This window comes from Liolophura sinensis, chromosome 13 (genome assembly GCF_032854445.1).
Source record: "Liolophura sinensis isolate JHLJ2023 chromosome 13, CUHK_Ljap_v2, whole genome shotgun sequence".
NCBI classification, from domain to species: Eukaryota; Metazoa; Mollusca; class Polyplacophora; order Chitonida; family Chitonidae; genus Liolophura; species Liolophura sinensis.
This window is the reverse complement of record NC_088307.1, coordinates 8747711-8774313: the sequence shown is the minus strand read 5'-3', so window position 1 is coordinate 8774313 and position 26603 is coordinate 8747711. Positions and strand designations below refer to the sequence as shown.

General features: G+C 41.5%; 2 protein-coding genes across 3 annotated transcripts in view; both read left to right on the top strand.

Moving 5' to 3' along the window:
* The window catches only part of LOC135480713 (uncharacterized), a 53964-nt gene extending 45447 nt beyond the window's left edge, over positions 1-8517 (top strand). The window contains exons 1-6 of one of the 2 annotated variants that reach the window (XM_064760623.1): positions 2368-2514; positions 2870-2941; positions 3711-3789; positions 4729-4887; positions 7122-7293; positions 8273-8517. In XM_064760623.1, coding sequence (XP_064616693.1) covers positions 2464-2514; positions 2870-2941; positions 3711-3789; positions 4729-4887; positions 7122-7293; positions 8273-8366 — 627 coding nt within the window. In that variant the 5' untranslated portion in view covers positions 2368-2463 and the 3' untranslated portion in view covers positions 8367-8517. Of the gene's footprint in view, positions 1-2367; positions 2515-2869; positions 2942-3710; positions 3790-4728; positions 4888-7121; positions 7294-8272 lie in introns of those variants that run through there. The other variant, XM_064760622.1, reaches the window with a different exon arrangement.
* Positions 8518-15886: 7369 nt separating this feature from the next.
* Positions 15887-22534, top strand: LOC135480369 (ankyrin-1-like). The gene is made up of 2 exons (XM_064760198.1): positions 15887-15949; positions 19512-22534. The coding sequence occupies exons 1-2, from the start codon at positions 15938-15940 to the stop codon at positions 20991-20993; spliced, it is 1494 nt and encodes a 497-aa protein (XP_064616268.1). The 5' UTR covers positions 15887-15937; the 3' UTR covers positions 20994-22534.
* Positions 22535-26603: the final 4069 nt, after the last annotated feature.

The window sequence follows — 26603 nt, the reverse complement described above, 5'->3', positions numbered from 1 at the left end:
TCGCCTTTGAAGTCTCGCAGATTATTCCCAGCAAGTATTCATTCTCTGTGATTAAATGAAATCACTGGGCTGACTCAACGAGATTTAAAGGTATTTAAACAAATTTAAACTTTGATAACAACGTATCTGTGTTTTAACTAATATGAGTTTCTTTTAGCTTATGCTTCTCTTTCATGAGTTGTCGGCGTTGTCCTCTTAGTTCGAAGGTAACTCATTAAACTTTATTGAAAATTTTCGTCTCGCCTTTGCGTTGGATGTTTAGTGATCTGTACATTTTCAATTCCTTCCTCTCCAAAACTCATTGTAGAGGGAAATGTATTTTTGAAAGTTTTATAGACCAACTGCCAAACTTTCGCTGGAATAGGTTGGACAGAACGAGGCTGTGATGTTTTTACCAATGATCCACAATAATGTAATTTATTGTAATTATATTATTATTATTATATAAATGTAATTTACATCAATATCATTTTTTTTCTGGAAAAACGTGTAACAATGGTAACCATTTTCTCATATCTGTAGTAACCGACATTTTGCACTTTTCCAACTTCTCTACAATACGTGGCTTAAAAATGAGTGCGTACAAGAAGGTAACCGTCTACTCATATCTGTGGTACCCGAGATTTCCCACTTTTCCCTCTTCACCGCAATTCTTGTCGTGAAAACTGTCTATACGAGAAGGTAACCATCTACTTATATTTGTGGTACCCGAGATTTCCCACCTTTCCCACCTCTCCACAATATTTGTCTGAAAAACAGTCTACACGAAAAGGTAACCATCTACTTATATTTGTGGTATCCGAGATTTTCCACTTTTCCCACCTCTCCGCAATACTTTTCTAGAAAACAGTCTATACGAGAAGGTAATCATCTACTTATATTATTATATTTTTGTAAGTAATGTAATTTACATCAATATCATTTTGTCTGGAAAACTGTGTAACAATGGTAACCATTTTCTCATATCTGTAGTAACCGGCATTTCCCACTTGTCCAACTTCTCTACAATACTTGCCTTAAAAATGAGTGAGTACAAGAAGGTAACCGTCTACTAATATCTGTGGTACCCGAGATTTCCTACTTTTCTCACCTCTCCGCAATACTTGTCTTTAAAACAGTCTATACGAGAAGGTAATCATCTACTCATATCTGTGATAACCGACATTTCCCACCTTTTCCCACTTCTCCACAATACTTGCTTTAAACATGAGTGCATACAAGAGGGTAACCGTCTACTCATATCTGTGGTACCGGAGATTTCCCACTTTTCCCACTTCTTCGCAGTACATGTCTGGAAAGTCTATACGAGTAGGTAACCATCTACTAATATCTGTGGTACCCGAGATTTCCCACCTTTCCCCACTTCTCCACAATACTTGCTGTAAACATGAGTGCATACAAGAAGGTAACCGTCTACTCATATCTGTGGTACCCGATATTTCCCACTTTTCCCACTTCTCCGCAGTACTTGTCTGGAAAATCTATACGAGTAGGTAACCATCTACTCATATATGTGGTACCCGAGATTTTCCACTTTTCCACTTCTCCACAATACTTGTCGTGAAAAGTGCTTTGTCTTGAAAACAGTGTTTGTAGGGTATCCAGCTGTGATTGATGTTTTACCCCGTACCGTCCATATGGTGCACATGACTGTACAGCATATGAGACATGCTTTGATACACATTTGTTTGATTGGTTGTTTGATTTACACCCTTTTCAAGAATATTTCGCATACGACGGCGACCAATATTATGGTGAGAGGAATCCGGACAGAGACCCGAGGGAAACCCTCGACCATCCGCACGTTGCTTGAAGACCTTCCCAAGTAAGTCTGGAGGGGAAACTAGCATTAGCTGGACTTGGTGAGATGCTCTTGGAGTCCAGCTTTTGAGACAACTTTTTAAACTAATGCCCCATGTATAGAGACGAGGACGAATCTCTATTGACCATCACTAGTAGATAGTAAAAGTGTTTTGAGATGGCTCGCCCCACCTCTCTCTCTCTCTATGCCCCTTCCCCCACCTCCCAGCTCCATCAGCCCAAGTAACCACACCTTACACGCCCTTACGCAACACGATGTAATTAATTCGATGAGATGATAATTTTAACCTCCATCTTTCTCGCTTGACACATGGCCACCCTAGGATACGCCTATTAACAAATAGTTTAATGTATATGTAAATCTAAATCAGATATACCAGAACCCTTGACTCAAACTCTTAAGCGATCATTTCAGGTAATAATGAGATGATATTATCTGGAAAAAAATCACCAGCTGTTGCTACGTGTGTCATGCCAGCCTTACTTGGAAATGTTTGGTTTGAAGACAGCGTGATCGAGTGCGATATCCGGTTGAGCAGCGCCTACAAAAAGGACCCCTATTTAACGTCCATCAAGCTGGGTACTTGTACTGCAGGCAAGTACAGTGTGAACTGATTCTCGAAACACAGTTTGACTCACTCCATGTTATCAATGTCGTCCAGAAGACTGCTGATCATCTGTCTACTGATTGCCGTGAGTTTCAACATTTTTACAAGTTAAGTGATACCCGAACCAATGCATAAGTGATATTTATTTATTTATTTATTTACTTTGTGTTTCACACCATACTCAAGAATATTATGGTAGGAGGAAGCCGGACATAGAATAACTGATGTGTAATGATACATACATGTATTTATGTTCATTTTTGACTTGTGGACTCATTGACTGATGCTGATGTTCCTCACGAATTAAATCTTGCAATCGAATCTCGGCTGAAATACATATTTTGATCAATTGTCTGGTGAAACACTGCCGTTTTCACCGCCTATAAATGTAAAAACGGTAATAAATGTATGTAACATGAGTTTGTTCGTTTTTGTTTCAGTGCTCCTGGTCATTGGCTAATTCAAAACGTCGAAACAGACCGAAATTCCAGAAAGGTGAAGGAAGATGTGATGTAAGTCCTTGTTGAGGAAGTCTTTGGAACTTTACCTGATAGCTTTCTCGTCCAAATGAAAACAATACACACACAAAAATATAATTGAAAAGTAGCCTATCCTACTCAAAAGTTAAAAGGTGCACCTTTCTCTTTTTGTCATGTTTTACAACTGATATATCGTAGTTCAAGTTAAGCAAAATCAATCACGGCGAGAAAATCGAAAGCGACGACTTTTTATCAAGTCAAACAAGTCAGGTTTGATTTTTTTCTGTTTCCGCTGTAACCTCACTCGATGTCTATACTGCCTTTTTGACGCACATACTGAGTGGGTGTAGAGAGTATGAATGACGCGACATTGGCGTTTCCGGTTTCTCCAATGTCCCATGGTCTCATCAGACTTCCAGATCAGAAATTGGTTTACAGAGTTACAAAGCGAGTCAGAAAACATGTTTGTGGTTGTTTCGACCAAAATAAGTTAAATTATTTGTTGACTTTTCTTTTACACAAGTCCTTAGAACAGACATACAGATAGAAACGAATGACGCTAACACTGACCGTGAGAATGTCTCTCTCTATATAGGTTATGCCAGTGCTTGGAACATGTAAGTTACGCCTATCGTGAGAAAAGACCCCTCCATCCCCCCACCCCCAGCACCAAACCAACGCTCTGCCTCACTCCCGCTTCCAACGCCTGTGTGTTGTCGGCTTTTGCCACTTTTCTTTTATGATTTATACTTTCTATTTGCGATTCTAATGATAACGTGTATTTCCCCTGCTCTCTTTTAAGAAAGGACAAGTGTGTGGAGCAGGGTGCGTGTGTCGAACGGAAGTTATCACAAAGACCTCACGCTTCCCAAAATGCAATGGTGAGTCATATCTTACACTTAAGAATGTATTGCAGTCTGGTAATATACAATATCGTGGCAAAATCGTGAACTGTTCTGTGGATATTGTGAACCCCCGCGAATAACATGGATCGCTTCGTTGGCTTAATGGTTAGAGCGTCCGCTTTGAAGTTGGAAAACCCCGGAATCAAACACGAATTGGGTCATACCAAAAACTTTAAAAATGGTCTTTGCTGCTGCCTCGCTTGGTACTGTACGCAAGGCTCTGTACTAAAAAGTTAGAACAAGGAAACAAGACTGATTGACCCGGTGTAATTATAATATGACTGGGTGGGGTATCATGTTTTGTGTCTTCGGTATGAACTGGACTCCCCCTGTCACTAGAAGACACACTATATATACGCTGAATAACGTATTTTTCTCCAGTAATATCATATAGGATCTCGGTGAATAATGTATTGTTCTTTAGTACTGTCATATAGGTTCTTCCTGAATAACGTATTGTTCTGTAGTACTGTCATACAGGATCTCCTTAAATAAGGTATTTTTCTCCCGTAATATGATATAGGATCTCCGTGAATAATATATTGTTGTCAAGTAATAGCATATGGGATCTTCGTGAATAACGTATTGTTCTCAGGTAATGTCATACTGGATCTCCGATGGATATCATAATGCTTCCCTATAAACTAGTCAGCTGTTGTGAATACCGCGTTGTACTCGTGTGAATGATGTATTATACCCACATGAAAAAGGCAGTGAATGAATGTATGAATAATTAAGGCTGAACTCCACTCCGGTAGTATTGCAGACGTATCCAGTGTGACGAGAACGCATAACGTGTAACTTGACTTTACAGTATACAAGCCTGTAAGTCTAATGCAGGATACATGTAGCGAGTATCACAATTGCTACATTGAATGACAAGAATAGACAAATACAAAACAGTTTTCTTTCCAGATATCCGTTCAGAGGTTATAGCCAGAACCGAGGAGTGGAAGAACGCTACTCTCCGTGGTACAATAGCCAATACTACCCTGAGCGACTTCTACACGAACAATACTTGGTTCTTTTACCAGGGAGTTGCAGTGTTTAGGGGCCCACCAGTGGGTAGGACGGGTACGTTGGCATGCGATTTATGTACATGTTGAAGGCCTGTTATAATTTATTGTTTGAATGTCCAAAATCTCTGACGCTTGTCAGCGCTCTGTCGCACATTCATACCACAACGCTCTCCAGTCTCACATCCACACCACAACACTCTCCAGTCACACATCAAGACCACAACGCTCTCCAGTCACACATCCAGACCACAACGCTCTCCAGTCACACATCCAGACCACAACGCTCTTCACTCACACATCTAGACAACAACACTCTCCACTCACACATCCAGGCCACAACACTCTCCAGACACACATCCAGACCACAACGCTCTCCAGTCACACATCTAGACAACAACACTCTCCACTCACACATCCCGACAACAACGCTCTCCAGACACACATCCAGACCACAACGCTCTCCAGTCACACATCGAGACAACAACACTCTCCACTCACACATCCAGACCACAACGCTCCCCAGTCACACATCCACACCACAATGCTCTCCAGTCACACATCCAGACCACAACACTCTCCAGACACACATCCAGACCACACCACTCTCCAGTCACACCTCCAGACCACAACGCTCTCCAGTCACACATCCAGACCACAACGCTCTCCAGTCACACATGCAGAGCACAACGCTCTCCACTCACACATCCCGACCACAACACTCTCCAGTCACACATTCAGACCACAACACTCCCCAGTCACACATCCAGACCACAACACTCTCCAGACACACATCCAGACCACAACGCTCTCCGGTCACACATCTAGACAACAACACTCTCCACTCACACATCTAGACCACAACGCTGTCCACACACACATCCAGACCACAACGCTCTCCAGACACACATCCAGACCACAACGCTCTCCAGTCACACATCTAGACAACAACACTCTCCACTCACACATCCAGACCACAACGCTCTCCAGAAACACATCCAGACCACAACGCTCTCCAGTAACACATGTAGACAACAACACTCTCCACTCACACATCCAGACCACAACACTCCCCAGTCACACATCCAGACCACAACACTCTCCAGCCACACATCCAGACCACAACGCTCTCCAGTCACACATCTAGACAACAACATTCTCCAGTCACACATCCACACCACAACACTCTCCAGACACACATCCCGACCACAACGCTCTCCTTTCACACATCTAGACAACAACACTTTCCACTCAAACATCCAGACCACAACGCTCCCCAGTCACACATCCAGACCACAACACTCTCCAGACACACATCCAGATCACACCACTCTCCAGTCACACATCCAGACCACACCACTCTCCAGTCACACCTCCAGACCACAACGCTCTCCAGTCACACATCCAGACCACAACACTCTCCAGCCATACATCCAGACCACAACGCTCTCCACTCACACATCCACACCACAACGCTCTACAGACACACATGCAGACCACAACGTTCTCCACTCACACATCCACACCACAACGCTCTACAGACACACATGCAGACCACAACGCTTTCCACTCACACATCCACACCACATCGCTCTCCACTCTCACATCCACACCACAACGCTCTCCACCCTCACATTCAGATCACAACGCTCTCCAGTCTCACATCCAGACCACAACGCTCTCCAGTCACACATCCACACCACAACACTCTCCAGTCACACATCAAGACCACAACGCTCTCCAGTCACACATCCAAACCACAACGCTCTCCAGTCACACATCCAGACCACAACACTCTCCAGACCACAACACTCTCCAGTCACACATCCAGACCACAGCACTCTCCAGACACACATCCAGACCACAACGCTCTCCAGTCACACATCTAGACAACAACACTCTCCACTCACACATTCAGACCACAACACTCTCCAGACACACATCCAGACCACAACACTCTCCAGTCACACATCTAGACAACAACACTCTCCACTCACACATCCCGACAACAACACTCTCCTGTCACACATCCACACCACAACACAATCCACTCACACATTCTGATTTTCTTCACAGAGATTTATTTATTTTTTTGATTGGTGTTTTACGCCGTTCTCAAGAATATTTCACTTATATGAAGGCGGTCAGCATCATGGTGGGAGGAAACGCAGGTTGCTGGAAGATCTTTCCATTTTCGATCGTAGAAGAAGTCCAACGACCGGACGATTTATTCATACTCTCCAGAGTATGTTTCTTACATTCATGCAATCGGTGTTCTGATTTCCTTCACAGAGAGTAGGGTGAAAGGCATTGTCTCCGTCTACAACTGGTGGGTTCTCGGTGAATTCAACGGGTCTCCCTCTATACTGACGGTTGAAGACATACTCTACTTAAGCGAGGATCTTGTCATAGGTCTCAATCTGATTGAGGCCACCAGCCGTAGCACCGGATTCGGAGCTGCATAGTAAGTGTACAGGTTTCGATCTTTCTGGGCGTGAAAATGTATTTCTTCCAAGAAGTCTTAGTTTCCGGAATAGAAAATAGCTTTCGCATGGGTTGCAAGGATTTTCTGACAAACAATAATGCTATTTTAAATCTGTAATTGAAGTAAATTACATTAAGGTTATTTATTGTTTTTTTTAAATTAAACACATCTAAATATTATAGCTACATCTTCGGAAAGTTTTTAGGCCTGAAACAAAAGAACCATTTGCTAACGGAAGTTGGGTACATATCGCATGCATGTGGTTTAAACAGTTGACTTTTAATTACTCGTACACAAAACGTGTGAGCACAACCCAAGCTTTTGACATAAGTTTTTGGGGACAGCTCACTTAGTCGGTTTTGAAGACACCATATAACCGTAATTATGTTGTAAGAGAGAAACTACTGTTTCACCTGACCTAGTTTTGTCACCTGGCCTACGGCTGCACCTGTTGTCGCAAATATGAACAGGTCATCAGCGGACTGCTTCGGTGGACTAATGGTTAGAGCGTCCGCTTTCAGGTCGGGAGACCTCGGGATCAAACCCGGGTCGGGTTATACCAAAGGCTTTGAAAATGTACCGAGCACCGAGCGCTCTGAGGACAGAACAAGGACACATGACTTGTTGGCCCGTTGTTGGTATAATGTGGCTGGGTGGGGGTGTCATGTCTGGTGTCTTCGGCACGATATTTCAGTGGCGGCAGCACTTTGTCGGCCTGAACTCGCCCTGCCACAAGAAGACACAATACATCTACACACACCTTACACGCTACACATTGACTACTTGTCGTCATATGACTGAAAAATTCTTAAGTACGACGTTAAACCCCAGGCATACATACACTGTACATGTACATTCAAGCCCCAGTTCTAAGTCTCCAATGTTAGCTACACGTGTATCTCCTTCCCCCATGTGGGCAAACATCATTCTAGTTATAAATGTTCCGCTTTGTTTCCAGTGAGTTGGTTCTGTGGAGAAGAGAAGAAGGCAATCTGAAGGCTGAAGTCCAAACTTTGAGCTTTGTCCCTAGGCCCAGGCCTGAAGAGAAGTAGCAACACCCATGATTGTTTACTGTCAATAAAGCTAACTGATTCTGATGAAACTTTCACTTGAATTGAATGATTTTATGATCTTCTTCAGTAACAACTCCAACACGTTGACGACGGGTCTTTAATTGGGCCACAAAAGGAGTAATCTGAGGTCAAGGGGCCGATCTCACAAAAACAAAAGTGCTGTGTAAAATTTAAATCCGTTATGTAATATAATATACAGTTTATGGTCCCAGTGGTTTAAATTTTTATTTATTTTTTTTAATATAACATTTGTTATGTTTTCCCAATTGTAACTCATATATGGTGTAAAATTAGTCGTTTAATCACAGCTCAAATTTCAACTTTTAAAGAGTCAAAACTGGCCTCGCTCTCTGAAGCCGTCAGTCTTGGTATGCCCTGGTTTGTATCTCAGAACAAAGGGATAGACACTCAAGACCTTGTTGGCCTAGTATCGATGTACTGGGAATAGGTATATAGGGCATCAAGCTTTATGTTTTCGACATGGCATTCCACTGAAGCAGCACTATAAATAGAATATGTACCGTATTACTACTTTTCCCATTTCGGGAAGTGTGGGAATATTATTCTTTGTATTTTAAGGTATAAATTCTATTTATCGCTGTCACACAACCTCTTGTGTGCAGACTCATGTTTGGTATGAAAATATTGTAAATTGCCTACACTTTGAGCAAATATGAATTGTATTGATAAGAGATACGAGTGATGTCCGTTTGGCTTTGCTAGGTACCCATCCCATCTGGTGGTACAGAGAACGTGCTAGATTCTGACGGTCAATCAGGGTTAAGATTTCTGTCAGCGCGGAGCAATTACCCAGGTGTATCGGCAACTTGCGGATGGTTTCCTCCCACCGTAATGTTGGCCGCCGTCGTGTGAGTGAAATATTCTCGAGTACGGTGTAAAACACCAATAAAATGAATGAATGAATGAATGAATGAATGAATAGATAGATAGATAGATAGATAGATAGATAGATAGATAAATAAATAAACAGGATTTCTGTGGCTGCTTTCCCACAGGCTGGGCAAGGTAGGCGTCGGTATGGAAGCCGGATTCGGCCACTCGGGTTTTCTCTGTTTCAACCACATAAATAAATGGTCGAAAACGCGAAAAACGCGAAAGGGCAAAGTGCAAAAATACGAAAACATAAAAGATCAAAGCATGAAAACGTGAAAGAGAGCAGGTCGAAAACTCCAAAGTACGAAGTTGTGTCGCGTTTTCTCTTCCTACTTTCGGGAATTTGCCTCGCACTTTCGGGTTTTCGACCTTTTCTCTTGCTAGTGTGCTGCATCAAGGTACTACTAACCCTTAACGCCCAACTACACAAGCAAAATCAAGAGTGTCAGACTAAACATTAAAACGAAAGAGGACTAACTCCAAACAGATTATACATATATGTCTATAACCTTGGATGGCTTTTCTGAACAAAAAAGTGTAACTTTTGCAATTTATTACCATACACCCAGTATCACCGTAATACAACACCTGTTGTGTTCAAAGCATACACACGCACACGAAACAAGGAGTACGTTATGTCTGACACCGACTATGCACAGTCAGTCTGCAGCTTTACCGCGTTCTCCCTCGTTTGGTCTTATGTTTCAACACTGTCACGAAACACAGAGCGACGATGTTCCTCGAGGGTGTTACTTATGTCACGGGAGGTAAGTAATGTTGTCTCCCTTGGCCTACTCAGGTTCGTAAGTCAGGACCGCAAGTGACACGAATCAGCCAAAATGCCAACTCTCCAAAAAACGGGACTCAAACACAGCTTAACAAACCACAACTGAATTTTATTAAGTTAAGGTGAGAGAAAAAAAAAAGAAAAAAAGAAACAAGTATCCAAACTGAAGGCACTTTATATGGACCCTCTCTACATGTGTCCCTCCTTCCACTTACCCATTGGGGAAGAGGTGATAGATGGTGGGATGTTGCTGTTTGCCATAACAGGCAGCTTGATGCTATCCCAATTCAGTTCGTCCAGGCAAGCATGATACCAGTTGGGAGATCTGGTCAGCGGAATAGGTTTTGAACGGTATTCCCATTCTCTATAGACGGCACAACCCGTGTCTCACATCTATAACTTAATGATCACAGGTTTTACAAATTGTGAACCATACTGATCCAGGTCACTTCAGTTCGGGCCATTCCAGTAACCTTAGTTCCACAACGTTTCTAATCACATTACTTAGTCGCCACACGCATGTAAACAAGTCTAAAAAAAGGAAACTAAGTAAACAAGCGCCGTATTCCATGGAAGGGAAATAACTCTTCCTCTACATTTATATTACATTTTAAAGATTAATTTGATGTTTTGTTGAAACTAACAATAACGTACCGATTAAAACATACAAAACTAGGCTTGTAGGCTATGTATAATAGTTCATCTCCGTTCATTACATAATGTTTCCATTTGTTTGTGTTACATTTAATTTTCGTCATCTTTTATTACTCGTACGTGGGAAGGTCTTCAGCAACCTGCGGATGGTCGTGGGTTTCCCCCGGGCTCTGCCCGGTTTCCTCCCACCACAATGCTGGCCGCCGTGGTATAATTGAAATATTCTTCAGTACGGCGTAAAACACCAATCAAATAAATCAAAAAAATAAATCTTTTATTAGTGAATGTGCCCGCCAGTTATGCATTTCCTATGTAGCTATTTGCTCACTTTATCCACATGTAGTGAAGACATTACATTTAACAATGCATCAGAGCAAAACGTTTATTACATGTATAATCATTGTTATTTGTAATCCTACCAGGACTATACCAGGTATAACGGTCAGAGTTATGAAACAACGCAATTCACATCCGGTGTAAGCACACGGGCATGTCTATAATATTCAAGTCCATGACAGTTCGCTGACGCGGTAGTACATGGCACTTGATGTGCTGATGTCATTGCCTTTAAACAAAGAAAATGGTGCTGTATAAGTTATATGTACTGAACATGATTGTGTACATTAACGTTACATAATGGAAGCTAGACAGATTATACAAAATATCTGCAAATACACAACGATTCATTTGGCTCATACTACTTACTGTACAAACTTACGATACTACTTTGAGTATATAAAGCACAACATGTAAAACGTTCAATTTTGCCACAAACGTACCGTAATTACCACTAAACAAAATCTAAGGCAAGCAACGATCATCTAATTAACAATCCAGGGGAGGCGTCAACCAATGTTGGACGCTAAGTTAGTACAGTGCGTGAGCTATAGGAAGTGTACATCAGAAAGATTCCTGTACAAAGTATCTACTTCGCATAACCAGACAACGACATCACTTTACACATATGTGTATAGGCTTCATATCGCTACACTCGTCACACAAGCATTGACAAGGGCGTCGCCATTTTCTTTCCGGTGAATTTGCCGCCAAAAACAGTGAACGAATAAAAGACTAAATCACGAGTTACGCCCCTTACAAGGCTAAGCCGATGGATCTATCCTGGCAAAACAGATCATGTACATACACAAAGACAGCGAAATATATTTTGGCCATTACACCAGGTTAAAAAAATCTGTCAGCCTTGAGTATATGAAACTTTAAACTACGTATGCTTGTAATAATAAGGAGTATGTTTTACACCCCACCCCACCCCATTTACCGTAACCCAATTAGCACGACACATTCTCATGTAGACCTCACCCCAGTTTCCGCCCACCATAACACTGGCCGCAGTCGTGTAAGTGAAATATTCTTGAATGCAGCGGAAAACACCAATCAAATAAATAAATAAATAAATCACATACAAACTACTGGGTAAAAATTTTACACATCTTTTGGGACCGGGCCAAATGAAATCCGAGGGACTAAAAGCCTTGGGTACAGGCTAGCTACACCAGTGATCTAACGATGCACTCCGTACAGAGCTACACACACTTTAACGACAAAACAGACTTTATTGGAATGGAGAATATAATTAAACCCATATAAAGCTCCGTCATTAACTTTCAAATACGCAAGAACTACGTAAATGTTCAGAAATTCTCGACAATGTAACTGCACCATTTATGTTCAATTTCAGTAATATGATAAGAAAATAGAAAGACCCTGAACTTCCCACGTGTTCTTGTTATACTAAGGTAAAAATAAAGACGTTTATATGCGAGTTCAGGTAGTATTAAACTGCAGATTTATAAAAACTATGTACGGAAATTTTGTTTTTATGTTAGAGTCTTAACAAGATGACCCTTTTTATTTCTCAAGTAACGAACCTTAGCCTGAGGGGAAATGGCCACAACATTTTTTGGCTTAAACCGTTTTGCATATACGTATACATGTTAGGAGCTGGTCCTCGTTCGTTTTCATTTTTAGTCTTACACTCATGATTTTGTTGGTGTACGTGTACTTGCTCGCTAAACGTTTGTGGTAGCTCGGTTTTCGACCTTTTGGAAAGGGCGAAAGAGCAAAGTTAACTTCGCATTTTCGACCTGAGGAAAAGCCAAGCAAAGAGCAGAAAGTAAGAGAAAACACGATCAAATAAATAGATAAATAAATCGGCAAACTGAACGTCAACTTCCGATTGGAGAAGTTCACGTTCAAGTGCCGGACCATACCGATTTGAAAGTATCAAGAGTGTCAAGAATGGGATCCGCAAAGGTCTGGTCTGCACGGTGTCAATATATTTGCCTGAACAGTTTCTCATATCAGGCGCACCCGACATGGTATTTCCGTGAGGCAGCACGTCTAGATGTATAATAGATGTATGACGTTATTAAGGCCGCCCTTTTACAATTAAGGTAAGACCATATGATGATAATCTAAATAAAGCTCAAATCAGGCAAATAATAGAAATACGGCTACTCCAGTTTAAGCCACCCATAAAACTGACCGCCGTCATGTCAGTGAAAAGTAAACCAAAGCACCCAAAATGAAAAGAAATCAATCACCCAGTGAGTCACACGGGACCTGACTAAGGTTTGAGGTTTACTCCATGCGTGCCATTTCCTCAAATACTTAAACCTGGGCCGTCCTATCAGTTAATGCTGGAGTAAGGCGTTAAGCTCAAATGAAATCAAAACAATCTTGTCAGGTCATTGACATAAAATCTATAAATTCCAATATATTAATGAAATCAAATCAAATCAATGATATTAAATCAAATCAAATCAAGTCACATGAAACGAAGTCAGCTGAACTCAACTGAAATTATATCAACAAATCAAATATAAATAAATTAAATTAAAAAAATCAAATCGTTCAGCGAACCAATCAATCAGTTCATCAAGACAATCAGTTCATCCAAAGTTTTTTTAATCTAATTTAAAAAAAATCAAAGTTTTTTAAATCTAATCCATTTCATAATTCAATCATTCGGTTAATATGGTCTAATTCCACCCAAATCAGATGAACAGATCTATGAATCAATAGACCAATCAAGCAATCAAGCAAAAACCAATCAATCAATCAATCAATCAACGAAAAAAAAAAAAAGAAACAGATAAGCACGTATTAGTTCTCCAGTCACCGTTTTGAGTGTAAGTTGGTTTTAAGTTGAGGAATGGGTAATCAGCGTAAGGGAGCCTCAGCCACCGTTTTGAGTGTAAGTTGGTTTTAAGTAGTGGAATGTGAAATCAGCGTAAGGGAGCCTCATCTACCGTTTTGAGTGTAAGTTGGTTTTAAGTAGCGGAATGTGTAGTTAGCGTAATGGAGCCTCAGCCGCCGTTTTGAGTGTAAGTTGGATCTGCGCACCGTACTGCCAGGTTCGTTATTAGTACCGGTATTAATATTTCCCCTTATTAATAACGAAACTGTCAGCAGCAGTCAGGCGAATCCACACATCTTGTCACATGGTAGCTTGCAAGCTGACACGAAATTTAAAGGGCTATACTCAACTTCCCAGAGAAATTTATACAGAATGACAGATTTGAAGAAATACCCACTGAAGAGAACACTGACGCGTCATTAACAAGCCCCTCACATGTAACATATCACTTTTGTGGTCGTCCTTATTCTAGTTTTCGAACTACAAGCAAATTAAGGAAAAAATTCTATGTATTCCCCTTTGTGGCTTCGCCACGTTATGACTGCAACACCACATCAAGCAGTAATCATTCATTCATTATACAATATTTAATAACCTGCGGATGGTTCTGACAGCCTTACCCTCTCCCGTGGCCTGCTTTACGAACAGAAGACGTTGGAAATGGCGCCTGGTGTAACTTCCATGACAACACATACTGAAGAGGTACGTCACAGTCGTAAACGCGCTTTACGTAGCCTTGCGACAGCTTTGTAAAACGTTCGTCTAGTCGTTATAACGCTCAATTCCTTTAAAAGTATTTCGGCAGACTATTTATTTATTTATTTATTTGGCTGGTGTTTTACGCCGTACTCAAGAATATTTCACTTACACGACGGGGGTCAGCATTATGGTGGGAGGAAACCAGGCTCAGCCCCCGGGGAAAGCAGATCATTGTTACATACGACAAACATACTCTATCAATTCAACATTAAAACTGTATTAAACTTACGTTTAGCATAGAACAGTATTTTTTGTCTATGTTATAATATTTATTTATTTATTTATTTTTTTTTTTTTTATTTGATTGGTGTATTACGCCGTACTCAAGAATATTTCACTTATACGACGGCGGCCAGCATTATGGTGGGAGGAAACCGGGCAGAGCCGGGGGGGGGGGGACCCACGACGATCCGTGGGCTGCTGACAGACCTTCCCACGTACAGCCGGAGAGGAAGCCAGCATGAACCGGACTTCAACTCACAGCGCCCACATTGTTGAGAGGCTCCTTTTCCAACATTTTTGTTTTCTTCTCTTTTTTAAAACCTGCTTACTCTTGGCTTCCACTCTGACATTTCGTTGTCGTTGTGATAACTACACAGTATCTGTTTTTCACCACGTTAGCCGGGGATGTTTGCCAACATTACACTGATGGCTATCCGGGTTCCTCGAGACCAGTCTACTAAGCACAGACTCCGGTACAAATCGTTTCCATGTGGCCAACGTTTTGAGAGGAAGGCTGTAACTCGGCTGTCCAAAACGTCAAGAGGAGTTACTTCCCTTGTTCTTTTCTGCTTAAACATGTCGTCTATTTACATCAGATATTGAGAAAATGAACTGGCGTAGTGTTAGGCGCCCCTGGTTTGCCAGGGCTGTACCAAGACGTGTTCAACTCCAGAAATTCCTAGCCATTAAAGCAAAAAATCTTTGTCTTTAATTTTCCTTGTCGGTAAGACATCTCGTCATCCTAACATATATTCGTCTCTAAAATGTTTGTTTTGGAAAGAAAAAGTTGCAAAATATACTTAAATTTAGTTTTGTCTTAAAAATAAAGGTTTCATTATCAGCACGTATAGACTGCGTTCATTAGATAGACGGCTTCGTCTGGGAGTTTGACCCGTATCGCCTCCAACTGTGTTGCCTTTACACCCCATGTAACGTAATGGAAGCGCCTTTTTCGGCTGTGGGTTTATGCCACATACAAACTATAGGGTAGAGACAATCTCGCGTTATGACGCAGTCTCACTGCAACCTTTCTCCAGAACATCTTAGCCCAAGGATGGAGTCAAAGACGTAGGCATGGCGGAACAGGTATTGTACAGTCTATCATAAACAGTTTTCAGAACATACGGATTTAACGTTTATCTGAAAATAGATAAGAGTGAAGTAGATGTTTTATTTGTGCGGTCCCATGCGGGCACTACCCAGTGCAGTCATAAAAGTGCAAGCGCATCTGCACGGATGAGATGTAAGACGGCACCGTGAGGGTAGGGGGCTAAGGGCATAGTAATGTACAGATGAGGTACTTCTGCCAACTAGATGGGGCGCTATATTTACACCGCTCTCTATGTAACAGTAACTGGTATGTCTGTTTGGTGGTGTGTACTTACATGCTAACAGCGTAGGCCTATAGGCCTAGAGGCGCTACTATATCCGCAGGCATATATGATATACTAATACGAAAACACCATTGCTAGCTCTTATAGGTTTGTTTGGCTGTGAAATTACACTTAAATAAATTACAGTCGAAATACTGAGGTCGTAAAAAATGAATTTCTCAGGGGTTACTCTAAGTAATTATTATGCTAATTAAGCTGTCCAGTAGATCAAATAGAATATACTACTTTGTTTCGCGCTAATCTGGTAGTTATTGATACTCTTTGTTCCCTCCATACCTCTTTAACATGACATGACTTTTAGTGGTGGAAAACGATGGAGCAGGACTTAAACAAGCAGTAAAATAAGTAAGAAAACAACTAAACACAGTGCCGGTATTTATGATCAGAGATTGTGTAAACCAGGCGGCGCAAAAGACGCAGTGTGTACATGTATACATGGTGTTATGAGTTTAATCGAGCTCGCAGAGGGTGGGACGGCGTGGGAAAGGGGTAGGTGGTTAGGGTGCCGCAATGACACAGGAACCTCTCACCAATGCACAGCTCATGCTGGTTTCCCTAGGGGGTCTGTACGGTTTCGTCCCACCATAATGCGAGCCGCCGTCTATAAGTGAAACATTCAGTAATATAGCTGTAATATAATATGCCCAGTGGCGACATATGTTTAGTGCTGCATCACCGGAACGCCATGCCAAAGACACCAGGTACAACGTTCCACCCTGTCACCCGGGCTGCACTTGGGGAGGTAATGTCAAGATTACTCAGGTTAAAGTCTTAGGTATGACTCGATTCGGGATTGAACCCCAGATCTACCGTTTATGAGGCAAGCACTCTAAGCACTAGGCCACATGTATAGCATCGGCAACTCTCATCACATACTCTATATACAATGCAGTTTAACTATGAAAAGTGACAAGGGAAGATCTCATTCCTTCATGTTGTAAGGTATACGTAGTTTTTATATATATATGCCCTGATGATGGACGACATCTATTCTCCTTAGCTCGATTAAAACGAAAGAAAAATAAAATATGAACTAAGGTTCTTCATGCAGACAACTGCAACCTAATAGCAAAACTACCTTTATATATTTTTTTTCTGATTTTTTTGAGTGTGTTGAAAGGCATTCAGTCATTTGAATACTATGGTGGGCTTTATGAGCCATACTGACGGTATCTAGGAACTTTGACGTCACATCACTTTTTTTCCTGATGTTCACCTGAAGAAAGGAATCTTTTACTGACAGGTAAAAAGAGTTATTCCAACAGTTAGTGTCGTGACTGGAGATGGATAAACTCTTTTCACAAAAATGGAAAAAGGTAAATGAAAGTATATTTATGCATAGTTTTAAGTGGTCTATTTAGTGATGCCTCCTGCGATTTTTAGAGGTCTGCTCCTTTAAAAGAAGAGTCAACCAATAATGTAACCTTTGTTATTATGGGCCTAAACACCCACATCCACTTTTTTCTGACTTCCGTTTTTAATCTGAAAATTTTATAGGTCATGGGATACGCCATATTTGAGAAATCGGAGCACGTATCACATCATAACGTTTGCACAAGACCACTTGTTTCTTATGAAGACATTATTATAAGGTTGAACTAATTGGATTTTGGTCCCTGTCATTGATTCCATTTGTCCGAAATAAATCTGATTTGGTTTCAGACTTTCTTATAATGACTTTAATTAGACTTTTATTCCTGGTCGTCTGAAATTGTGATTATTTTGTTGTTCTGTTACACAGTTATTGGGAATTTCATTGGCTTTAAGGGTTTGGATAACGTAGATTTTGGTGCCTGTCATTGTACCATTTCTCCGGATTTAATCAAATTTTGGTTGCAAACTTTTTTTTATAATTATTAGCTTTATAGTTATTGATAAAAATACCGTTAATGATAAGACTTTGGTATTTGTTCGAATGTTCGTTTGATCACATTTAACAATTCTGACATTGCGGTTCATTATCACATTGTTATAGTTATTGGGAGTTGGTGGGATGCATTTGCTATTTAAATATTTCACTTAGACAACGGCGGCCAGCATTATGGTGGCAGGAATCAGGGCAGAGACTAGGGTAAACCCACGACCATCCGCAAGCGCTGTCGTTCATATATATGGAGTAGCGAATGTGGGGAACTGCACACAAATTTCAGCTATGATTTCCTACTGTATGTATGTGTGTGTGTGTGTGTGTGCGTGTGCGTGTGTGTGTGTGTGTGTGAAGGTGTGTGCGTGTGTGTGAGGGTGTGTGCGTTTGTGCGTGTGTGTCGTTCTTAACAATTTTTCAGATATTGACGAGGGGCCAGTAGGTATGTTTATATATACTGTGCCTTCTTGTGGCAGGGCGAATCCAGGCTACCAGTGCTGCCACCATAGGCGTATCATACCGAAGACACCAGACATGACACCCCACTCAGTCACACTGTACTTACACAGGGCCAACAAGTCCTGATTTTTGCTCTAATCTCTCAGTGCTGAGCGCCAAGCGAGGGAGCAGCAAGCACCATTTTTAAAGTCTTTGATATGACTGGATTTCGAGGCGGACCCTCTAACCATTAGGCTACTTTTTCGTCATGACAAGTTAATAGACGCGTTCTAATGGATTCGACTAATGTTCATGAGATGTCGTCATTAGTATTTATTTATTTGTTGCTTAACGCCATGTGTAACGGTTCTTCACTTATACAATTGTAGTCATATTTGATGGGTTGAGGAAACCAGAGAGCCTTGGGTATGGTAGCAACCTTTGGCAAGTTACTGACGAACTTTCTCATGTGTGATTTAATGATATACATGTACATGAGTGGAAGTCAAGCGGTCTGTAACGTAATTTAGACGACACAAACCGACACAGGGGCATGGTCGACAGCGTTTTGTCGCCAGGGCTTTGTAAACAGTTTGAACCCGCATTTCTCATTGTTAGTATGGATGTATATATGCCTGAACATTTTTTTCAGTCATCTGACGACGATGGGTCTTTTGGAGTGTGTACGTATATAATGTGTCTTCGTGTGGAAGAGCGAGGCCAAAGTGCCGCCGCCACTGAAGTATCATTTCAAGGACACCAGACATGACACCCCCCTGTCACATTATACTGACATCGAGTCAACCCGTCATGTTTTCCTTGCATGACTAGTATATAGTTTTTAACAAAAACGCTGACTTCAATGACACTGGACAATTTTCTAAATATTGCAGTTCACAAAGAGTCTTTTTCCTTAGACATTACATAGTTATTGCTGTTGTTGTTATTTCAGTTACCTGATGATGGAGATCCGCCTGGGGCGGACGGAGGGGAGAAGGGGCGGGAAAGTCCGCAACTAGCCAAAACTGATATTGAAGACGACCTTGACGTACAGCGTATTTTCGCCGACGCTTTAACGTATAAGGCTCCTTTGGAGGATTTGGAATTGATTATTAAATGTGGCGGTCGTGTGAACGATCCAGTCAAGCGAGGGTTACGTCCTTTGCATTACGCTTCTTACGTCAATTTCGCGTTCGGCGTCCAGTTTTTGATAGACCATGGATGTGACGTCAACATTCATGATGATATTGGCTACACCGCCTTGCATCTGTGCGCCAGGCGGGGAAATTACGAAACTATGAAATTGCTGATTGAAAACAAAGCTCACGTGAATTACTGCGATGCTGGGGACGAAGTGCAAGAAAAACTCCGTTCCTTGGGCTACCTGTCGATTGAGCCGCTAAACTTAGCCATTGAGAATAACCACGTCGAGTGTGCTAGGCTTCTGTTGGAGAATGGCGCCAAAGCAGACCACAGTTATTTCATGGGCTCTGAAATTAACTTGGTGCCCCTGGAAAACTTGGCGTGTCTCGAACTGCTGCTACAGCACGGTGCTAACCCTAACACCTTCAACAGGTGTGGCCACTCGCCATTGATGAAGGCTTGTAAAGAACATCAGATAGAGGCTGTTCGGATTTTGCTGGCCAATGGCGCCGACGTCAACCTGTTATGTCCGAGTCGTTTTGACACCAAGACGGCGCTGCACTTCGCCGTGCAGTCAGGGAACATCGTCATCACCGACTTACTGCTGAAGAATGGCGCCAAAACGCGACGGACGTCGACGTTCAAATACACGCCATTGCACTACGCCGTTCTAAAGGACCGCGTAGAGCTCTGCGAGATTTTGCTGGATCGCGGTGCTGAAGTCGACGAACCGACAGACGAAGGGTGCACGCCCCTGATGCTGGCTTGTGCAAGTCCTAATCTCAAAAACCGGATGGACATCGTGTTGACCCTGCTGTGGAGAGGGGCGGACCCAAATGCTCATTCTAGTGAGTATAGCTATTCGGCGCCCTGCCTCTCGCCAATCACCGAATATCTCATTAACGTCTCCGAAGAAGTCTCCTATGAAGTCATACAAACTCTCCTCAAATACGGCGCCAGGGTCACGTTCAAACCGGCGTCCCGCATCCTGCGCATGCGCGATCCTTTCGGGATCCTGCAGTATGTTTCGAATCTGATAACCAAGCCTGATATCCTCGAGCTGCTGTTGAACGCGGCTGTCTCCTTTGACGTCGCGGCCATTGCAAGATCACGTGGTGCAGTAGCGGAAGTCAAAGACCTTCTCATGCTGCATGCGTCTACACCTCGTCCTCTAAAGCACCTGATTCGATTAGAACTGCGCATGATTCTGGCACCCGATCTCCCGAATAAGATTAGTCTTTTACCTTTACCGACCATTCTCAAATCCTACTTGCTGTTTGATGTCCAGTGAGAAGCTGTTTTATTATCGCTGACTTCCAGCGTCTGATCATATAACTGCGACGCATGTGCAGTCCAATTAAAACTGAACCTTACGATCAAGAATAAGAACACCATCCCAACAACAACAACAATATCCTCCTGTCATATCGTGCTGCTCTTCACAGCTGAAAAAATAACCGTAAATACTTTCACGATAGATTGATATTTTACAAATTTTTTTGTCGTCTGTTTACGAATGCTTTCGTAAATAGTATATTAATTTGTGTTAATTAATGTGTTGACAGAAAGTCTGTTGTCTGAGTCACGCTAGAATGTATTCTGTTATTATAACATAATACTTACGAAATTGTATTTGTGGGCCTTGCACGAATAACATCGCGAATACATCTTTATATACAGCCTTCTTACATTACATTGTAAATATCCTTTAGATTACCTTACACAAGAAACCGAAAAAAGACGTCCAGCGATCATCTTGATTCTGAGCTCTTTGTCTTTTTCAGAAACACTTTAGCTCAAAACATGGCTTACATGACCAAGAAACTGTCTTGAGGCAAGGTTACCTTGACTTTTTAAATAATTTATTCATTTTTGTATTTGATCGCCGTTTAACGCCATACTACATCTGTATTAACCTGTGTTATCACCTGCGTGGTTATAATTACGTTACCTTATAAGCTATTATGGTTGAGAGCTGCAAGTGAATTTTGAGCGCTGCGAATGTGAAGACATTATTCTTTATGGGAAACTATCGTTTCGAGGCCTCCGTTACCTAGGTCTTTAGATTGCCAGCGCGACGCAATGATCCAAGAGCCCTCCCCAAAGCGATCGCTGTGAGTTCAAGTCCAGCTCATGCTGGCTTTCTCTCCGGCCATGCGTGAGAAGGTCCTGCAGAAACCTGAGGATTGTCGTGGATTTCACCTGGGGTCTGCCCGGTTTCCTCCCAATATAATGCTGACCACCGTCGTATAGGTGAAAAATTCTTGAGTATGGCGTAAAATACCAATCAAATAAATAAATAAATAAACAATCCTTTATGTATATTTATTAGACTAATTTCTGTTTGGTTTGTGGGTGGAGGTAACCGAACTGGTGGGATTTAATAATTTCCCACTACCTTATAACCATGTCCAGATATTTTACTGATTAGAAATAACAGTAAATGTGAACCATGTTGTATTTTTTATTCATTTTCCCGAGGGGTTGTTGATATTTGTTTGATGCAAAGATTTACGTCCCCTTGATTGAATAAAGCTGGTGAACTCCGTTCGGAACTTCAATACACCTGAACAGACTCGTGTTTCGGTTTCCCTAGCCAAAGCGTTTTCTCGATCCAAAGGTTTTAGATCATGAATATAACAATATCTTGCTTCGAAAGTGAAATACATGTGCATATATAAATTGTAAAATTAATTGTTAAACTTTTTTAACAGAAAAATGTGACATCGATGTGATGAAACAAAATGTACAAACAAATTTGTCAATCTGTGATATAATGTAGATATATATGCAGATACAAATAAAGAGTCCATGCTTATTGCCTTGTGATCTTCTGGCAACATTATTATTATTATTATTATTATTATTATTATTATTATTATTATTATTATCATCATCATCATTATCATTATTTAATTATTTCTTTTATGTTTTAATACTTGTTCCGTTCTAATTGGTGACAACACATTTCATCCCACTCGATCAGTCGGACAGGTTTTGCTTAGTGTTTACCTCTTAGTTGTACACTCATTTAATTAATTAAATTCTTGATGTTTGTAGTAATCTATGAACAAAAATTCAGTTATTCGAAGGTGGACATGAATCCCGCAGTTTTACGAAGGTGAACATGACTCCCGCAGTTTTACGAAGGTGAACATGAATCCCGCAGTTTTACGAAGGTGGGCATGACTCCCGCAGTTTTACGAAGGTGGGCATGACTCCCGCAGTTTTACGAAGGTGAACATGACTCCCGCAGTTTTACGAAGGTGGACATGAATCCCGCAGTTTTACGAAGGTGGACATGACTCCCGCAGTTTTACGAAGGTGAACATGAATCCCGCAGTTTTACGAAGGTGGACATGACTCCCGCAGTTTTACGAAGGTGAACATGAATCCCGCAGTTTAACGAAGGTGAACATGACTCCCGCAGTTTTACGAAGGTGAACATGAATCCCGCAGTTTTACGAAGGTGGACATGACTCCCGCAGTTTTACGAAGGTGAACATGACTCCCGCAGTTTTACGAAGGTGAACATGACTCCCGCAGTTTTACGAAGGTGAACATGACTCCCGCAGTTTTACGAAGGTGAACATGACTCCCGCAGTTTTACGAAGGTGAACATGAATCCCGCAGTTTTACGAAGGTGAACATGACTCCCGCAGTTTTACGAAGGTGAACATGACTCCCGCAGTTTTACGAAGGTGAACATGAATCCCGCAGTTTTACGAAGGTGAACATGAATCCCGCAGTTTTACGAAGGTGAACATGAATCCCGCAGTTTTACGAAGGTGAACATGAATCCCGCAGTTTTACGAAGGTGGACATGAATCCCGCAGTTTTACGAAGGTGAACATGACTCCCGCAGTTTTACGAAGGTGGACATGAATCCCGCAGTTTTACGAAGGTGAACATGAATCCTGCAGTTTTACGAAGGTGAACATGAATCCCGCAGTTTTACGAAGGTGAACATGACTCCCGCAGTTTTACGAAGGTGAACATGACTCCCGCAGTTTTACGAAGGTGAACATGAATCCCGCAGTTTTACGAAGGTGGACATGACTCCCGCAGTTTTACGAAGGTGAACATGAATCCCGCAGTTTTACGAAGGTGAACATGAATCCCGCAGTTTTACGAAGGTGAACATGAATCCCGCAGTTTTACGAAGGTGGACATGAATCCCGCAGTTTTACGAAGGCGGACATGAATCCCGCAGTTTTACGAAGGTGGACATGACTCCCGCAGTTTTACGAAGGTGGACATGAATCCCGCAGTTTTACGAAGGTGAACATGAATCCCGCAGTTTTACGAAGGTGGACATGACTCCCGCAGTTTTACGAAGGTGAACATGACTCCCGCAGTTTTACGAAGGTGAACATGAATCCCGCAGTTTTACGAAGGTGAACATGAATCCCGCAGTTTTACGAAGGTGGACATGACTCCCGCAGCTTTACGAAGGTGGACATGACTCCCGCAGTTTTACGAAGGTGAACATGACTCCCGCAGTTTTACGAAGGTGGACATGAATCCCGCAGTTTTACGAAGGTGGACATAAATCAGTAAAAAAGCTTCACTCATCCATTTTCTCGCAATTTTCTTTTAAAATGTGACAAATTGATTGACAAAGTTTCCTGAATTACAGTATACGTGTTGTAGGGAGACCTATCACAGAATCTGCTGGTGGTTTGCGCGGGAACACGACAGGCAGTCCTATCTCCAGATGTTATATTTCTGGGAGAAAACTTCTTACCTCACAACATCAACAACATGCACACTCCACGTCATTCAACCATTATAAATTTGACATTGGGGTCAAGCCAAATACCCAAGGCACAGATCCCCGTCAGCTTTTTCTGCTACCACAGCGAAGCGTTGCTGTTTCAAATCGATCTTTTTCTAGCTTTTCCACAACTTGTGTTGGAATCTAACACAAGAACTTGTGTTGTTTTCATTCAACAGAGACATGTGTTATCCTAACACACTTACGTGATAAATAAATGTGAAGTACACATGTTTGTTACAAAAAATAATAAAACACAAACTCGTGTTGAACCAAAATGAGGTAATTTATGCAAGGCAACAAAAACTTGTGTATTTTGCAACAACTAGTGCCATAACATTCAACATATCTTGTGTTCAGTTCTTTCAAAACAAGACCTTGTGTTAATTCATCACAAGATAGAGTTTTTCAAATATGACACAAGACTTTTACTGGAAAGAACACAAGTTTGTGTTCACACAATACAAGTGTGTTTTGTGTGAAGGGAAGTATTCCTAGTGTGAAGCCGCAATCGGTGGAAACGATTTACTTTCTCCCGTCATACACGGCATATATAAATCCCTTATTTGCTCATAGTTTGAAAAGTAATAAGATGAGGACCACAAACCTGACTTGCAAATTGTACATATTTGTTTTCTTCAGTATGATGGCAGATCAGGGTGTATCACTTCAAATTGTTTCTGTATTGTTTCTCTTGGAAATGAAGTATAGCTTATTAAATTCGTATTTTCCCGAAGCTTACACCTGATTGCCAGAGAAATATTACCAGTGCTACCACGTTCACATAATGTGATTTCTTGTGTGGACTAGTTCGACAAATGGAACGAAACCCAAATAAACGTTATTTTAAACAATTTGTAGAATTCGATTAATCGCACCGTATTAACGCGGTTTATGAAACAACGCTTGTCCTGTTGGAGTATAGTCGAGTTCAAGGAGTCGATGCTATGAATAGCACCTTAACAGTTGTGAACGGAACTGTACAAATCTATCAGCTCTTGGCGCAGAACTGTTCAGATGGCTGCTGCATAGAAACGTCTGTTTAATGTTATGTTTAGCTTTCACATCGCTGGTTGAACCGACATGGGCTTGTTTAACTTTTTAATTGATTGATTTTGTATTCCTTGGCCGACTGATAAGATCTGAAAGGAACTGATTTGATAACTTGATTGCTTGCTTGAATAATTGATTGGCATGGATGGATGGTTGGGTGGAAGGGTGGATGGATAGGTGGAAGGATGGAAGGATGGATGGATTTATGGATGGATTAATAGAATGATTAATTAATTGATTGATGATTTATTGATTGGATTAACTTGTTGATTGGTTGATTATTGGATAGATGGATTAATAAAGTGATTGATTGGATTCATTGGTTTGATGTGTTTCACTGATTGACTGAATTGATATGCTTGGCTGCTTTTGGTTTATTTATTTCTGAGACGCCTTTGTAGTTGATTGAATCATTTTATTGCATGGGATTGAGCTGAATAAATTTTATTGATTGCCTTTTTTTCCGTAGTTTACTTGAGGGTCGTATTTTGGTCACAAAATAGCGGCTCCTGTTTGTAGCAGGTCGATCTCAATGTCCTATACGTGTTTATAGCGCTGGCTCACTGGAATGCCACGTTGAAAACACCATGCAAAGTTGACGCAGTACACATGTACTCAGTCTCAGTATGTAGGCACTAGGTCATCAAAAACTTGAATGTCTGTCACTTCGTGCTGAGTGACAAACCACAGGGTATCAAGATTCACGAATTCTGAGACTGATTTACACACATCCAGTTTTTATTCTTAAAGTCGAAATTTGAAATGTGATTTAAACACTTAACTTTAGGGTAGGAGGTTGAGGTAGGGGTGGGTGATATGCTCGTCACCCCCATGAATAGGTGGAGATTTATCACTGGTATTGATGAACAGATCAGGTGGCAATATAAAATAGTATTCAGTTGCAACATAATTACAGTTATATATCGAAAACCGACACAGTATAGTGATGTCCACCGCTTATAGCCATCAATGGAGCCTCGGTGATCGAGTAGTTAGCAGGCCAGTGCAGCCCAGTAACTAATTGAAGAGCCTTTCATCAACGAGTCGCTGTGAGTTTAAATCCAGCTCATG